General features: G+C 55.0%; 1 protein-coding gene across 3 annotated transcripts in view; it reads left to right on the top strand.

Annotated features, from left to right (window-relative positions):
* The first annotated feature begins 274 nt into the window (after nucleotides 1–274).
* The window catches only part of CPNE5 (copine 5), a 95,482-nt gene continuing 77,871 nt past the window's right edge, over nucleotides 275–17,885 (top strand). For 2 of the 3 annotated variants that reach the window (XM_023253926.2, XM_023253925.2), the window contains exons 1-3: nucleotides 275–840; nucleotides 15,587–15,627; nucleotides 16,396–16,442. In XM_023253926.2, the coding sequence (XP_023109694.1) occupies nucleotides 746–840; nucleotides 15,587–15,627; nucleotides 16,396–16,442 (183 nt within the window). In that variant the 5' untranslated portion in view covers nucleotides 275–745. Of the gene's footprint in view, nucleotides 841–15,586; nucleotides 15,628–16,046; nucleotides 16,290–16,395; nucleotides 16,443–17,885 lie in introns of those variants that run through there. The other variant, XM_045057460.1, reaches the window with a different exon arrangement.

Below are 17,885 nucleotides of genomic sequence, written 5' to 3'. Positions count from 1 at the left end.
CGCGCATACACGCACACACACAGACTCACGCTCGCACGGACACACTCACACCCGCGCGCAGACCCCGCCCGCGGCCCCGCCCCGGCCCCTGCGGGCGCCCCCTCCGGCGCGCGCGGACCCGGCACGCAACCCGCCCCGGCCGGCGGGAGGCGGCGGCTTCGGGCAGATTTGATTTTCCCGCAGCCCGGGCGCCCCGGAGCCCCAGCCGGAGCCGAGGAGGTGGCGCGCGCAGCCGGGTCCCCGGCCCCGCTGCCGCCCGCGCCGAGACCCAGCGAGGGGCGGCGCAGCCCGGGCGCTCCCGGCGTCCGGCCACCCCCGCGCCCGAGCCGGCCCCCCACGCCCCTCTCCCTCTCCCTCACCCCTTCTGTTCCCCACCCGAAGCCGCACGCTCCTCTCCCCAAACCCCTCTCCACGACTCCGCGCGTGCCTCCCGGTGCCCTCTCCCCGCGCCCCTCCGCCTCTCTCCGCTGCACCCCAGCTCCCTGGGCACCTCGCCCCTCTCCGCTGCCCCCGCCCCGGCCTCCTCGTCGCGTCACCTGCACCCCCTCCTCTACCCGCGGCCCCCGCTCCCTCCGCCCCCCTTCCCTCTCTCACTTCCCACGCCCCCTCTTCGCGCTCCTCTCTCCTCCCTTTGCCGCCCAGCGCCGGCTCCGGAGTTGGGGGAGAGCCCAGGGTTTCAGTCGCTTTGGAGGAGGCGTGAATCGCGCAGGGATTGACTAATTTGGGGTGGGGGGCGCGGTAGGCGATGGAGCAGCCTGAGGACATGGCGTCGCTGAGCGAGTTCGACTCCTTGGCGGGCAGCATCCCGGCCACCAAGGTGGAGATCACCGTGTCCTGCAGGTGAGCCGCCCGCTGGCCGGGTCCCCCTGCCCCGCCCCTGGAGCCGGAACCCCGCGGCTCCTGCCGCGCGGACCCTCTCCCCTCGCGCGCCCCCTTTCAGAGTGTCCTTGCCTCCAGGATGCCCCCCGTGCCTGTCCAGCAGGAGCCCCTGCCCAGCCACGGGTGATGACCGCGGAATGGGGGGAAGCCAGGCTTGGGGTCCTATCTCGGAAAGTTTGCACTCCAGGCTGTTGCTGAGAAGAGATGTGAAGACACAGGAACAGGGGTCCGGGCGCCCCAAGCAGGAGAGGGAGGTAATGAAAGGCTATCCCGGGGTCTTGGCACAGGTTATTGCCGATCAACTCTTGCCCAAATGATGAAGTGAGTGATTTTGCCCCATCCTCCCCAGGAATACCCAGCCTCCGCCTTCTCTGTTCTTCTTTTCTCTCTTCTCTCTGCTCCTTTGCCCCAATATCCTCCTCTCCACCCCACCCACCCACCCACTACCCTAGACCCCAGGGTTTGAAGCTTTTCTTCATCTCCAACAACAGAACCGGCGGAAAAGGATCAGATTGATTCATTCAATCAATGGATAACTGAGCTATGGATAACTGATAGCAACTTAAAGTGGCACCATTAAAATAAACAATAACTTAGGTACACAAAATCTTAAGCCAAAGGACTAGGACAGCGAGTGTGGAATTTTAGAGTCCAGCCGGGGAGGGGAGGTGTGTTTTTATGGGCTACCACCCCCAAATCCCCAGTCATGTCACACAGACTTTAGGGGTAACTTCTCCATCCGAGAGCTGGGTCTCTCCCAGTTTCTCCCGAGGAAGAGGCTGCCCCAGGCAGTATGAGGTACCAGTGGAGAAGGGGGATTCTTCTCTAATGCAGTCATCATCCTGTGGCTGGCCCAGGGTCACTGCCTGGCTGGGCTGTGAGGGGTACTGTGGCCCCGGGCATAGCCCACCTTGACATTCCCCCGGATTTGCTGTTCCTCCCACCCTAGATGATGCTACCCAATAGCATTTCCGCGGTCCTGGCTGTGCCCTTGTTCCAAATCACCCACTCCGTTTTCATCCAGGCCCCTCTCTGGTCAGACCCTTCACTCACCCTCGTGGCCTCTCAACTCTCATTTCCACAGCTGCGGCCCTGGGGGCCCTGTAGCCAGACAGAGAGCTGGGCTGAGGTGCGGGAAGGGGAGGGACTGGGATTTGAGGGTGTGTAGGAGGGAGGGCCCGTGAGGTGGAGCATAGCCCCCCCCTCCCATGCCAGGCCCTTCCTGGGTCTCCTGTGATAACACCCACATGTCTCCCCCGTGGTCCCGCACATCGCTGTCAGAATTCTCTCCTGACGCCATTTGCATCTTGCCATCGCTCTGCTGGGAGATTCCTGATGGCCCATTAGCTCCAGTCTCACCTCCTCAGCCATCAATAGTTGCCACAGCCTGCCTTTCCTTCCCTGTGGAGCACACATCCCTGCGCCTGACGCTCCCTCCCAGCTTGTCAGGCTTGTGTCAGAGCTGTCTCCAGATCCTTGTCACCACCGGGCTCTGAGCAGCCTATTCCCCATCCTGAATTCACCCCTCTTTCATCTCTGCCAGTTCACGTCCCCCCATCCTGAAAAGCCTGTTCTCATGCCCCCCACTTACAGCCCTCCTTCTCACCCATGAGACACCCAGTCCGAATCACAGAGTCTTCTGTGTCCCCTGGGTCCTGGGTACTCAGCCTGGCCCAGGGGTCACTCACATACCGAGCACTCCACCTCTGAAGCCATCTCAGGCGTGTAGGCTCCACCCCTCCTCCCCCAAAGCAACTGTCTAAGCATTTGAGGACGGGGATCCCCACCCTGGCTCAGACCTATGAACGCTCTACCCCAGTGGAGAGGAGAGGAGGCAGAGGGCACGTGGCACTGTGCCTTTGGAGTCAGACACCTTGAAACCGACTCAGCTCCACCCTTTGGGGCATGCTTTTCGCCTCCATCACCCCCGTTGGTCAAGTACAAACAACGAAACCTGTGTTGGAGAAATCTTATTTGCTGAGGTAGCGCCTCTGCTTAGAGGAGTGGTTGGCATGGATGTTGCACATACGAAACAAACGCGGTTGGAAGAATTACGGGAGTAGAGGATGGGGAGGCACCCAGCACCTACTTTGCACTTGCTTGGCACATAGTCGGTGCTCAATAAGCAGGTACGATGATTACTGTAAGGCAGCCACACTTGGCCCCTCCTGTTTGCTCTCGGAAAGCGGAGGGGTCCAAAGGACTCAAGGTTTTTGCCTAAGAAATACCCGGGGATCCCCCTGAGTTCCTGGGGGATGTGATTTGGGATCGGCCCTGGCATCTCAAGGGATGTGATCCATCAGCCCGACTCAGGCCCTGCTCCTGGTCTGAAAGCCACCCAGAGGGTGGGGCCTGGTGTCGGTAGGAAGGATGAGGAGGCAGGAGTCACCTGGAACAGAGGGGAGGCCAAAAACCAGTCTGGGTGGGCTTGGAATTGTAAATCCATCTTTCCCTCCAGCAGGTCCAAATATCTAGGCTCTAGAAGAAGGAGGGAGAGAAGGGAAAAGGGGAGGTGGGAGAAGAGGAGCAGAGGGAGGAGGGAGAGCTGCACAGAATGGCTTTCTCCAGCATATTCAAGACTCCATAAGTCTTCCTCCCCAGTATCCCGTGGTCGGCACTGACTGGGTCCCAGGAGAGGAGGTTAAGGGATGGCCTGCGCTGAGCATCTAGGTGACCCCTTCTGGTGGGCAGGGACAGGAAGGCAGGCAGAGGGGTTGGTGGGGTGAGAACTTCAGGGGGCTTTTAGAATGGGCAGCTCAGGTTGAGGGGCCTGGTATTTCAGGCAACTGGAAACTAGCATCCCCGGGATCCAGTTCCCTTCCAGCTCCGCCCTGCTCCTTAGGAAGGTCCCAGCCAACCCTGCAGCCCCAGGAGCTCTCTGCTCTTGCCTGGGAAAGACCTGATGCCCTGCCACGCCTCTCCTAGGGCACTGCTAGCTGAGTAGAGCTGCCTGGTCCAGGGGCACGTCTGACCCCCTGCACAGGACCACCGTGGAGGCCTAGCCAAGCCTCCACTGAAGGCACATGACACTGTGGGATGGACGTACTTGGGTCTCTCTGCTTTGGGTAGCGTATCCCTTGGGCTGATCTATGGTCTACGCGCAAATGCTTGTTTTCACTGACTTTACTAAACTCAGGTTCAAATATTATAAAGCTTCTGGTCATTTGGCTCAATGGTTAGGAACATGAACTGTGGGATCTGTCTGCCTGGGTTCAAATCCCAGCTCTATCCTTGTGACGTTGCATAAACTACTTAACCTGTGCCTCTGTTTTCTCATCTGTAAAAGGTGTGCACTGATTGTTATCACAGTTATGAGGGTGAGGTGGATCAGTCCATGAATAGTAATTGATTTGCCTAGTATTTGACACATGAGAGTAAATAAACATTTGCCTTTCTAGTTGGATCCCAGGGTTTGTGTGGGTCCTGGAGATCTGACCCATGGAGAGATTTTTATTCACCCCTCCCTGCCTCAGCTTTACTGAGATAGGTTTGACATACTGTGTACATTTAGAGACTCTGAAGGGTTGTTTTGGGGATAAGTAGAGTAGATGGTTTGTGGGACCAGATACCGGAAGACATCGTAGAAAACGTGAGCCGCAAGCTTCTCCTTCCTCTGATGGTCTGTTGGAGACCTTTCCTGACGATTAGCCTCCCTGCAGACCCATTCCAAACTCAGCTATCTCATGTCCCATTCCCCAGGATCCTCACTATTTTTCAGGTCTCTCTGTGCAGGGATCCGGACCAGTGTGTTAGAAAGAGCGATTTGCATTTTTTATGTAACAGGAAACCTTTGCACTTCCACAGGGTCCTGCGGGAAGAAGGAATGCACAGTTTCACACGGTGGGGCTCTTGGCGCCCATAGGGAAGACAAGGAGGGGAGAGTCCAGAAGGCAGACAGTTTGCTTGGCCAGGCTGGAATCTCTCAAGCAGCGGCCGGGCCCCTGCAGGCGGGCGGGGTTGGAGGGCAGTTGCTGTCTCTGCCCCGAAGATGTTTTCTGCTGTCTGTTCAAGTTGGCGATTTGCTGCCGAGCCCTGAGAGGCAGCCTAGCTCAGGAGCTGTGCCCCGGACCTCTCTCTCGGAAGGGGTGTGAATGGGCTCTGAATGCTTTCTTCTGACAGGCGCTGGGAGGGCAGCTCTAGGGAAGGAGGAGCCTGGGGGCAACGTGGCAGCTGTCAAGGCCAGTGTTAGGAAAAAGATTACTCCCAGGCGCTTGGTAGTGGAGCCAGGGGAATGAGTGGGAATTACTGAGTGCTTACTACGTGCTAGGCACTTCACATCTGTATTAGGCTGAACTGTATGCAGTGGTCTGTATTCAGCTGTTTTTGATCGACTCAAGCAGCCATTTGGTTCAAACTAAGATCATGATGTTAATTTTCGGTGGCTGCATGACGAATTACCACGCGCCCAGCGGCTTACGACATCAGTCGTTTATTTTCTGGCAGTTTCTGTAGGTCAGAAGCTTAGGCATATAGCGCACCTGGCCCCTCTGCCCAGGGCCTCGCCACGCTGAAATCAAGGTGTCTGCAGGGGCTATGATCTCATCTGAGGCTCGGGGCCTAAGCCAAGCTCATTTAGATGGTTGGCAGAATCCAGTTCCTCGAAGCTGTGGGATTAAAGTCCTGTTTTCTTGCTGGCTGGTGGATCAGGAGGGTTCTCAGCTCCCGGAGGCCGCCCTCAGGTCCTAGCTGTGTGGACCTGTCACAACATGGCGGGTCCCTTCTTGGGAGTCAGCGGGAAGGTCTCTTCCCCAGTCGGCCATGACAGAGTCTTACGTAAAGTAGCAGTGGTCACCGGCATGAGTGTCGTCTTATTTCCAGGTCCCACCCACACTCAAGGGGAGGGGATTATGCAGGCTTGTTCACCAGGGGGCAGGACCCTTGGGGACCGCCTTCGATTTCTGCCATCCACAATTACTGTATCTTTGTAACCTTGCAACAATCCTGTAAGGTACGCAGAAGTAGTTTCCCTTTTTGCCGATTAGGAAATCAGAGCTCAGAGAGGTTAAGGGACCTGCCCAAAAGGTTTCAGTTAGCACATTTTGGAGAATGGGATCCAAATCCAGTTTCCTCAGACTTCAGAGCCTTGAGGGCTTCTTGAAGTTGGGGATTGGGGTCTCCATGAGGGTCATCGTAGGGGCCTGGGTGCCAACCACAGTAGATGTCACCAAGGAGTACGTGCTCTCTGTCGAGGGATGGGGAAGGCCTTCCTTACTCTAGAATGCCTCTGGTTCTGGGAGGCAAACCCAGAATGGGAGGAATCTCTAGGGAGCAGAGACCACAGAGAGTCATGGGATGGCAGTGAGCTTTCCATGGCATCCAGACCATATGGTGGTAGCTCCCATTCCTCCTCTCCCAGCCCACAGTTCTTGCTTGGACCCAAGGCCATTGCTGGAGATGACTTACCATTGGGAAGAGAGGGTGGGAGGAGGTAAGGGGAATAAGGCTGGAAAGCTTTGGGGCACAGAAGAGTCAGGTTCAGCTAGGAATGTTTCAGCTATAGATAACAGAAAATCTGGTAGTGGCTCAAACCCCAAATATATATATATTTTTGTCAGATCACAGTGTGTCTGGAGGTAGGTTATCTCAGTGCAGGTTTGTCAGCTCACTTTGCTACCAAGAACCCAGCTATCTTTCTACTCTGCTGCCATCCAAATGGTGGGCCTCCTTGTTACAAAATGGCTGCACCTGTTCCAGGCATCACAACCACATCCAAAGATAGGAAGCAAGGCATGGGGCCAAAGGCCTCTGTTTCACAAGTTCTTTTATCTAAAAAGCACAATCCTTCCCCAAATCTCACCAGACTTCCCCTTCTATTTCAGTGGCTAAAGCTAGGTCTCACGTCCTCCTCTAGAGGACTAGCACATTAGTTAGCATGGGCTGCCATAACCAAATACTATAGACTGGGTGGTTTAAACAACAGAAATTTATTTCCCACCATTGAGGATGTTAGTCTGAGATCAGCATAGTTGGGTTCTGGGGAGGACTCTCTTCCTGACTTCAGATGGCCACCTTCTCACTGTGTTCTCACGTGGCAGAGAAAGAGTAGAGCAAGCTCTCTGGTATCTTTTCTCATAAGGACACTAATCCCATCACGAGGGCCCCACCCCCATAACCCTAATTACCATCCGAAGGCCAATCTCCAAATACCATCACATTGAGGATTAGTGTTTCAATATATACATTTTAGGAGGTACACAATTCAGTCGATAGCAACAAGGGATAAGGATCTGCCTTCTAGGATTCCGGGTATTTCTATCAGATACCTCAACCATTGTGGATTCTGTTAGCAGGAAGACAGTGAGGAATGCTTGCTGGGTGGACAGCCATGACCTCTGCTACAGGAGGCTTTCCAAGTGATCCATATGTTACCTGAGCTCCCTGGGGGTACTTGGAGTTTGGTATCAAAACCCTGAAAACTTAGTGCGATAAGTTGGCAAACATTCCTGGGCAAAACATTGCAAGATGGCTCTGTCCTCTAATAGTGCTCACTTCTGGTGGCCCAGCATAGTGCCTGCAGGTCCCAAAAGGAGAGCTTGATGCCTTTGGATCTTGAAGAATCCTGGGCAGGACACTGAAAGTCAATGCGGTTCCTGGCTCACCCTCTCCACAATCTCAGCTGGCTCAGTTAAGATCTCTAGCCTCAGTCTTTCCATCTGTTAAATGGGGAGAAATATTGGTCCTGTCCACGTTCTATGAGATTGTTATAGAGACAAACGAGATTATAGTTGTGAAGTCCCGTATAAACTGGGATGTACTAAATAAAATTAATAATGGTAATAGGTACCAATAACTGAACACTACTGAAACATTCATTTGTTCAACAATTGGTACTGATCCTCATTTGCTATTGAGTCTGAATAGTTTTTATTTATTTTATTTTGAGAGAGAGAGAGAGAGAGAGAGGCCGGGGGAGGGGCAGAGAGAGGGGGGAGAGAAAGAATCCCAAGCAAGCTCCATGCTGTCAGCACAGAGCCCGATGCAGGGCTCTTGTCCACAAACCGTGAGATCACGACCTGACCCAAAACCATGAGTCCGACACTTAACCGACTGAGCCACCCAGGTACCTCGAGTCTTGAGTTTGAAGTGCTGAGGATATAGTGGTGAACAAGATAGACAAACTCTCTTGTTGAACTCACAGTGATCTGTGTGTGGGGGGGCGGGGAGGGGGATTATAACAAATATATACATTTTTTTATTAAGCCAGTAATGTCTGATAGAGATAGGTGTTCTGCAAATAAGTCTGTGGTTGTTGGGGACACTACAGACGGGATGAGCGGGTGACATCGAGCTGAGAGCCAAAGGATGAGGAAGCCAACTGGGGGAGGGACCGGAGGGAAGGTGATTCAGAGGGGGAGAACGGCAAGTGCAAAGGCCCGATGGCAGAAGAGACCTTGGTATGCTCTCAAAACTGCAGAGAGGCCAGTGTAGCTGGAGCGGTGTGGGAGATGGGGAGGGAAGAAAGCCGAGCTTAGAGGGGAAATGGGGGATGTGGGTCATGGCCTTGTGACCAGCGTGAAGGGGTTGGGTATTTTAATAGCACCTGGGGGGGTCGGGTGGTTAACCGGTTAACCGGGAGTAATGTGATCCGATACATTTTCTAAAAAAACTTTTCTCTGGTTGCTGTGACGACGGGGGCAGGGACTGAAGCACACTGCTAGGCAGGAAGCTACTGCCACATCCGAGCGAGCGAGCGAGCGAGCGAGCGAGCGAGAGACAATGCTGATGGTGGTGTGGGGTTTGGAGTGTGTTTTTGAAGTAGAAACCTTAAGACGATGAATAGGACCGGAGGGGGCATAAGGGAGCGAGGAGTCAACGTGCTTCCTGCCTTCCTATTTTAAGCTATTGGTTTCACAACTGCAGAAGGCAGGTATGTGACCCCATACGCAGATGAGGAAACTGAGGGTCAGTAGCTTGTCCAGCGTGGATGCCTCTGAGGCCAGAACTCAGGCACTCTTCCTTTGGCCACACAGCATGGGAGGGACAGTTATTGCAGGGACAATTATAATAGTCATAATAATAACGCAAATAGCCCCAGGAAGGAGAGCTCTTTAAGCCGTGTGCAAATTGCTTTTTAGACCTTGGCGAGGTGGCTTGGCAGGGAAACAGTGCACGCGGGTGAGGAGCGGGATCTCAAAGGGGGAGATGGGCAAGTGCCAAGGGCTGGGTGCCAGCGTCCCTTTCTTCCCCAGCTCCCTCCTCTTCTTTTCTTGGATTCCTTCTGCGTGTGTGGACGGAGAGCAGGGCAGGAGGAGACAGAAAGCCCTCCAGTTCTCTCCAGCCATTCCTTTGGAAGCAGCCCTGCTGAGAGCCAGGGCAGGACACAGGGGAGAGTGAGAAGGGGAGGGGGCACTGCTGGCCAGGATGGGGTTTGGGGTGGCCCTGGGTTTGGAAATGCAGACACTCCCCGTGGCACCTGTAGCTGGGTTTGGGCATCAGACTTCAAGCTCAGCGTGTTCCCTGGCGAGTTGGGTGACACTGGGCACCTCTCTCGTCCCCAGCACCCTGGCCTCTAGAAAGAGGCCACGTCCGCTTCCTGGCATTTGATACGTAGGGTGAATAGGGTGTCACAGGTTAAGCACTCGGAGCAGACTGTCTCTGTGATTAATGTCTGCCGGCTCCCACCCTCTTCGCCTGCCTGGGGTGTGGGCCAGATGTTTGGGGTCGAACTGCTCCGCAGAGAAATGGGGTGTTGCTGGGAGGCTCTTCGGGGCCAGGGATCTCTGTGGATCTTCTCGAGATTCCTGTTTCTCCCCGATGGTGGCTCACGTGTCCCCAGTCCGCTCTCCGTAAGGAAGGCCGTGCAGCCGTATTGGGCAGTGGTGAGCATGCGGGGGCTCAAAGTCCTGCTGCAGCCCGTTTAGGGGGGCAGAGCATGAGGCGTCCTTAGAGATCCTACTTCATTCTCCACAGGCCTTTAGCGAGCACCCATTGAATTCCAGGCACCGAACTGCAGCTTACTACAACGTTAGACACTCTTCTGTTTTGCATCTATGAGCTCTGTTAATTCTCAGGAAATCCCAAGGAGAGAGGGACTCTTATTATCCCCACTTTACAGATGGGGATACTGAGGCACAGGGAGGTTAAGTGAGGTCATCCACCTAGCAAAGGGCAGAACTGAGTTTTGGACTGAGCAGTGAAGCTCCACGTCTGCTCTCTGTGCTCCCCACCTCTTGCCAGACGTTGGAAGGATGCTTAGGGCGAGTTGCTGGGGAAAAGATGAACCAGGTCTTTGTGACTCTTTTAGCCTCAGGAACCTCTTTGGGAATCTGATGACAGCTCTCCAAAAAGAATGCATCCAAATGTACCAATATGGCATGTTTTCCTTCCAGTTTCAGGGGGTCCGTGGGGACTCCTGGCCCAGGAAAAGCTGAGGGTGAGTGCTCTTAATGTGTTTCCCACTATGCCGTAGCTGGAGTCATTGCTCAGAGCATCTATACAGCATTTTGGGGCTTCGCTTAGAGACCACCAGGGATGTGTGATGGTCAGTTTACCCAGCAACTCAGCTCAAGAGCAAATGTATCTTGGCCTCAGACTGGGGCTCCCTGAGGGCAGGGCTGTGTCTCCCCTCAGACTTGGACTCCCTAAGGCAAGGCTATGTCTCCCCATCAGACTGGGGTTCCTGAGAACAAGGCTGTGTCTCCCTCCCCTCAGACTGGGACCTCCTGAGGGCAGGGTTGTATTTCCCCTCCTTAGCCTGGGGCGCTCTGAGGGCAGGACTAGGTCTCCCCCCTCAGACTGGGGCTCCCCAAAGGCAGGGCTGTGTCTCCCCCCTCAGATTGGAGCTCCCCGAAGGCAGGACTGTGTCTTCCCCCCTCAGATTGAGGCTCCCTGAAGGCAGGGCTGTGTCTCCCCCCTCAGACTGGGTATCCCTGAGGACAGGGCTATATCTCCTCCTCTCTCTGACTGGAGAGTCCCAGCCTATACTCCCTACTGTTTGAAGTCTCACAGATGGGAGGGTGGTACCCTCAGGCTCCCGCCTTTGGCACCAGGTAAGAGGTCCTATTTCTGCCCTTTCAGTGCTCTCTCCCTTTGCTGGGGCTTTGGAGACTTCTGACCTCACCACTCAGTGCATAGTTGTTTTTTCTGGCTGCCACCGAATCGAAAACGATTCCTTGGGGGAGAGGAGGGAGGAAAGGGGCCCTGGGCTCCTTCCCCAGCCTTGACTTCAGGAACAAAAGAAGCTAAGCTCCAGGCTGCTGTGCGGGCAGCTGAAGGGTTTTATGCTGTTTTGGGGAAAAAACACCTTTTGCCTGTTGGAAAGAATTTCTCTTTGAGCTCTCCCGAGACGGAAGGTGGAGAAAAAGCACTTATGGTCTGGTGTGGCCGAGCCCTGTGGTCGGGGCCCTGCTTCAGGCCAGACCTGGTCTCCTTCCACCCTGCTTCTCACCGGCTGTGTCTGTGGGCAAGTCAGTCACTGTCCCTCAGCCTGCGAGTCCTCGGTGTCGCGGGGTGAGGGTCACGTGACAGCTTTCAAGCGCTGTGTCTGTGTACATGGTTGCGGTGGGGGAAGCTGAGGCCCTAAAGACCCCAGTGTCCCAACATGCAGTGTTTGGACTGCTGCCATCAGAAGCATGGTGTGTGGGTGTGGGTTGGTGTGGTGGGGAAGATAGTTGAAACATGACTTCCAGGAGCCCATCCAGACCAGCAGAAACCGGGCTCTGGGCCTAGGGCCCAAGAATCTGCCTTTTTACAAGAGGGGGCAGGGGTGAGTCCCGGGAAGTGAGAGGCTCATGGCTCGTGTGGGGAAGCCACCATCTCAAGGCCACGAGAGTCGGCTCAGCGGGCCCTGAGGCTTCTGTTAGGACAGGCCCTTGGGGTCAGGCACAGATAGGGGCAATTGTGGATGATGTAAGGGATCAGAGAGGGGCGTAGGGTGCAGGGACTTAGGCAAAGGGGCAGAGGGGCCTTAAGCTGAGTGGGAGGGAAGGTGGGGAGGCCAAGGTGGGGAGGCCAAGGAGGGGCCTGAGGCTGGGATGAGTGGGGCTGCTGTTGGCCAGTAGGAGATTCAACACATACAATGGGGTGCTGGGAGTATATGTGTTGGGGGTGGGCTTCCTTGGTCAGGTGAGGGCGGAGGTGGCTCGTGTCGCCCATCCTGTGTCTCTCTTTTTCACCAAATGAACCTGAACAGCCGCCAGGAGAGTGGCCGCTCTGTTCAGCCCTGAGCCAATGATGACTGAGCCTCTGAGCAGCCTCACTAGGCCCAGGTGCTCCAGAGCAGTCCTGAGGGAGGGACCAGTTTAGCCCTCCTTTATAAGTGGGGACATTGAGACACAAGGAAGGCAAGAAACTTGTCCAGAGCTGGAATGTGAACCCCGCTTGTCTGCCTGCCGCCCACGCAGTTAACCACTAGGCCGGACAGCTAAAAGAGAGTCTAGGGGCCGGTCCTGACTGAGCAGACGCCATGCGGGTGGGGAGACAAGACTCTTACCCATATGGCCATTCCTCTTGGTCTTCCTTCATCCAGATTTGCCAGCACCCTGCTCTGAGTCACATGCTGGGCTGGCCTGCAGCAGAGGTGGGGTCCCTAGCATGGAGGAGCACCCAGCCAGTGTCCCTCATTTTGCAGCCCAGGGTGTGCTGAGTATCTGGGGCCCTACAAGTCAGGGGCTGCACACTACAGGCCCAAGAGAGCTCTGGGGAGGGGAGAGGAGATGGTTGTTGGTCAGTGCCTGTTCAGGGAAGGCAAAATCAAGGACAGATAGGAATTGGACAAGGGTTTTTGTCATCCTCGGGTGTCCGGGTCAGGCTAACCCAAGCCCCAGGGCTCCGTGAGAGTCCAGAGGTTACAGGGCAGGGAGCCACTGAAGCTACATGACTGGTTCTGTTTCTCAGTCTAGGTGGGAACATGGGCAGAGCCACCTCTGTCTCTGTCTCTGTGTCCTTCCTTTTCTGTCTCTATCTCTCTGTATCTTTTTGTCTCTCTCTGTCTCTCCGTCTCTGTCTGTCACACACGCATGCACACACACACACACACACACGCTGAAATCCAGCATCTCACTAGCCTAGATGTGACAAAACCTGAGTTCCAGACCCACGCTTGGAGGAGACCCAGACCTTAGAGAAATGAGATGTCCTTTCTCAGAGTCTCATATTCCTGATTTATAAAGGAATTGGAAAAGGTGACCTCAGGTCCCTTCTAGCTTGAGCATTCTAAGGTTTTGTGCAATTATAGAATTTCATTATGGAATTCAAAGATAAATTCCAGCACTCTCTTTAATAAAGTCCTGCCCCCCCCCCACAACCCTCTTTATTACTCCTCACCACGCCTCATGTTCTGCCCACTGTAGAGTCTCATCTTTGGTGTGAAGGCATTTTGCCCTTTGCTGAAATCAAGATAGACCCTTCTGCCCCCAAACCTAGCACACTGCAGGAGGAGGTGGTCAGCCCACGTTGGTGTGGATGCATGTACTTAAAAGTGATATCTTACCTGTACTCCCCCTGCCCCCTTCAGGGCTGCCTTTCATCATTTCATCTGGTGCTCCTGCGGTGGGCTGGGAGGTTTATCAGATGATGTCCAAAGTGACAGCTGTCCCCGAGCAGATCTGGTGCAGGAGTGGTGGAGACCAGCAGAGGGGGTGTGGGTGTGGGTGGGTGTTTGCAGCGGCCTTTAGGGAAGAGGCCCTGAATGAAGGCTGGAACAGAGGGTGGGGATCTGGGGATCCCTCTCTCAAGGGCATCTCTGGGAGTCTTGAGGATTCATGAGCGTGATCTGGGGCCTCCCCAGCAGCAGGGGTGCCATGTGCTGGCACCTGGTTGCCACTGCATCTGTCCATTCATCAGCTGGTCTTTGGCTCCCACCTCCCACCTCCCACCTTTGGCATTGACTGTGGGGTCAAGTTGCCCAGATAGACTGCCACTCCTGATGGCTTTGGTGACAGTGACCCAGGGTAAGGCCTTCTTCTAGATCTTTCTGGCTCTACCACTGCCTATTCCCTGCCGCTCCTTGGGTTTCATTCTCCCCTCCTAGGAGAAGACGGAACAGATGACCCAGAGTGCTCCATATTCTGACAGTTGGAGTTGGGGGTCAGGAAGCCACATGGACCGGTGTCTATTGTTTCTCCTTTCTGAGAAAGGAGTTCATGGAAGGAGTGGAGGGACAGGGTGAGAAGACCCCTGGGGACATCTGGAAGGGAGGTGGGACAAGGCTAAGATGGCTGGCAAGGCCAGAGTTTACTTTATTTATTTTATAATGTTTTATTTATCGTCGAGACGGCGCAAGTGGGGGAGGGGTGGCGAGAGGGGGACAGAAGATCTGAGGCAGGCTCTGTGCTGACAGCAACGAGCCCGATGTGGGGCTTGAACTCAGGAATCACGAGATCATGACCTGAGCTGAAGTCGGACGTTCAACCGACTGAGCCACCCAGGCGCCCCGGGCAGGCTTACTTTAGGGTAGTGTAGGAAGGAACAGTAGCTTGCAGAGGCAGGAGGGCTCACAGAAGTCTTCCAGGGGTGGGGGTGGGGGCCCTTACACGATGAGGAGGTCGCCCACTGGGCTTCTGGGACTCGGTCCCACTGGAGACTTGGGAGCACGCCTGGGATCTGCCTGGCATTGGGGGGTGGGGAGAGCAATGAAGAACTGGGTATTTACCCCCAAGTCCTGCCCATCATTGGTTGAGGGCTGACCTGGGGAGCATACACTTCCTGGTAATTTGCAGCTCCTTGCCAGAGAAGGCCCTTGGGAGAGAAGCAGATGCCGGAGGAAACCGTGGGTGTGTACAGGAGCTAGAAGGGCTGAGGAGATAGGGTAAGGCATCAGCCATCTTCAGGACTGGTTCTATTGTCTCCATTGTACAGGTGAGGAAACAGAGGCTCAGAGAAGCCGAGTCACGTCCCAGCCAGAAACTGAGTTTCCAGTGGGCTGTGTTGCTTCCCGACAGCAGCAGGTCACTAGAGAATGAGGGACACAGATGTTCAGGACATACCCTTGCCTGATCCTTCTGTGCCTCCCCTTCTGCATCTGTCCGATGGGATGATGCCTACCCGGTACTGACCTCGCGGGGCAGCCGTGTGAATTGGGAGCGAATTTACAGGACACTTAGCATCCATCACTGGGGTTCAAGAGCGTGTGATAGCACGGAAGCGGGGCAGGAGGGGCTCGCCACCCGTTCAGGACCTCTCGGTCCCCAGATGTGTCCATCATCCTGCTGTAGTGCCTTCAAGTCTGATTATCAGGGCCATGTGTTAGCTTCCGGGGACCCTGTTCAAATGAGTCTGTATCCCATGGCTCCAAGTGTCATTAATCTATCGGCATAGATGAGAGGGTTGAATAAAATGGCTGTAACTAGAGCCCTCAGAGAGTGGGAGACAAGGTGGCTAAGTTTTGTTTGCTGGATTTTACTTTATTTATTTATTTGAGGTAGGTTACAGGAGAATTTCTGGAACAGGCTAAGACATTGGGCAGAGTGAGGTTTGGCTCAAGAGTGAGGTCCTGCGGGATCCAGGGTGCCCAGAGTGTGTGTGGCTGGTTGGGGTGGGAGGCGGGGAGCCCCGCTCCTTAGGAAGCTGAGCTGAGGGACCTCCAGGGCCCGCCCGCCCTATGCCGGTTTTAATGAGCACCTAATGATCTTGTCCTGAAGGAGCCGTCTTCTCTTCGGGTTTTGCCTGCAGTGGGCCCGAGGCAGCCTCTGCGTCTCACATCGGCCTGAATCCCCTGAGAGCCTCCTCTCTGGCTGTGCTAACTCTTCTTCTCTCCCCGCTCTTTCAGGAACCTTTTGGACAAAGACATGTTTTCCAAGTCCGACCCACGTAAGTCCTGCTCTGACCATAATAACAGTAACAACAACAGCAACGACATTCCGACCGATTGCGGCGGCCGACCCTGGAGCCCTTCCTGCGTGCTATGTGCCAGGCACCACTCCGGGTGCATCCAGGCTGTTTAGTGTTTTACTGATACTGTCTGGAGGAGAACTGGAGAGTCTGACCCTTCCCAGCCTGCAGGAACTGGTGAAGATTCAACACGGCCAAGGGGGTTGGCAGGGATCGGGGTGTCTGAGGCCAGGAGTTCTTGGTCCCAGGGAGACCGGTACATTTTAGAGCCCCAACTGGCTGTGGTCTGGGGCGGGGAGGGGCGGGGATGAGCGCTGATTTTGCAGTCCAGGGAGCTAGCCCTGAGCAATGCCAGTCAACTGTATGATCTCAGACAGGTCATTGGCCGCCTCTGAGCCGCCGTGTGCCCATCAGTGAGGTGGGGCTGGTGATGGGACAAGGCCTCATGAGACTGCCTTGGGGTCTGAAAGGATGCAGATGTCCTCTCCCGTCTCTGCGACTCAGTCCTCCATGTGCCCTCCATCACGTTCTGGCCTAACCTCCTCCAAAAGGGTGCCTCTCCCGGACATGCTTATGTTCCAGGCCCCTTCTCCAAGCTGACCGCCCCCACCCCGGCTCCAGACGTAAACGGTGCGACCCAGGTCAGAGTCTCCTGAGATGCCTCCCCCTCCAGAGCTGTCCCCATCTGGGGCCCCCACCTTCCTCTTGGCCTGGGGTCTTAACCCTCTTTTTCTCCTTTCCCCACAGTATGTGTCATGTATACTCAAGGGATGGAGAACAAGCAGTGGCGGGAGGTAGGTGGCCCCTTGCCCACCCTGGAAACATCGCCCGGCCCTCATTATGTGTCTGTTTGTCTAACTCTGGAGGCATCCCACCTGACGTGTTTGGGAGCGCAGCATCTGAGCCCCTGGGAAGGATAGCAAGGCTTGAAGAGCATGGAGTTTTGTCCCTGCTATGGCAAGAAGAAACATGGTGGAGGGAAAAGTTCCCGCCCTCTGTGTGCCAGTCTGAGGGGGAGACAGCCCTGCCCTCAGGGAGCCCCAGTCTGAGGGGGGAGACACAGCCCTGCCCTCAGGGAGCCCCAGTCTGAGGGGGAGACAGAGGGAATCTAGGCCCAATAAGAAAGAAAGATCTTGCGCGGTGGCCTAAGACATGGACGTAGCAACTGGCGCCATGTCTCATCTACACCAGCCTTCCCTTGGTTTCTGACCAATGTGATCATTCAGTTAGGTGATGCCCTTGCTTGGAAACCTTCAGTGACTCTTCTCTGCTTTGAATCAAGTCCCAACTCTTTAGTCTGCCTTCCAAGCTCTGCCAAGAACCTGGGGAGTCCCTCCTGGATGACAGGGCCAGCATGAGAATAGCCAGTAAAAGCCTCAGTAACTCAGACTTGATTAACAAACCTCCTTCCTTGTCGGGTTGGCCAGAGCGTCACCTGCCCTGCTTCCTACCCCTGCCCCCGTGTGGGGCAGGAGCAAGTGGCCGAAGGGGGTGAATTTTATCCATAAAATGTGTGGGAAGTATTTCCACAGGGGCTGGGCTAAACTTTACCTTTTTCGCCCTCTCTGAGACCCTAAGCCAATTACAGTGTAAACCAGATTGCTGGGGGAACGTTTAGCCTACTTAAGTGAACTAATTACTTTTGAGACCTTTTGGCCGAGCTTCACAGAGAGCAGCAATGTGTTAATGTCGTAGTGATTCATTCAGGAAAAGTCTGGACGGGCCTCTTCCTAAGGGCACTGCTCTGCTAGCGATTAATTACATTCAGTAATTGAGACTTGTCTCCGTTTGGGTCAGGGTCCCTGACTGTCCACCTTGTATCGTTATCCCCTCACCCTCAGGTGGAGCAGAGGAAAGGTGGGAGGCCTTGGTGTCAGGTACCCCTGTGCTTTGTTTCTGGCTCCAGCCCTTTCTGGAGGCGGGATCTGGAGCAAGTTGCTTACCCTTTCTGTGCCTCAGTTTCTACATCTGTAATATGGGGATAACACCTACCTGGTAAGCCTGTGGTGAAAGCGGGTGAAACAAGATGGGGATGTAATGTGCCTGGTGGGCAGTCATTGCTCAGTAAATACCCTTGTATGGCATCATCCAGGGCGTTCAGGGCCACCCGGTCCCTCCCCCGTCGGTTAATATTTGCAACGGTAAGCAGTTATGTGTCCCAGGCAACCTATCAGGTGCAGTGGGGAAAGAGGGAGATAGTCAAAAAAATAGAGCCTCACCAAAAGCTGGAACTATGG

The sequence above is a fragment of the Felis catus genome, chromosome B2 (assembly GCF_018350175.1).
Source record: "Felis catus isolate Fca126 chromosome B2, F.catus_Fca126_mat1.0, whole genome shotgun sequence".
Taxonomy (NCBI): domain Eukaryota; kingdom Metazoa; phylum Chordata; class Mammalia; order Carnivora; family Felidae; genus Felis; species Felis catus.
Note: the sequence above shows the minus strand (reverse complement) of the source record. Positions and strands in the feature narration are given on the sequence as shown.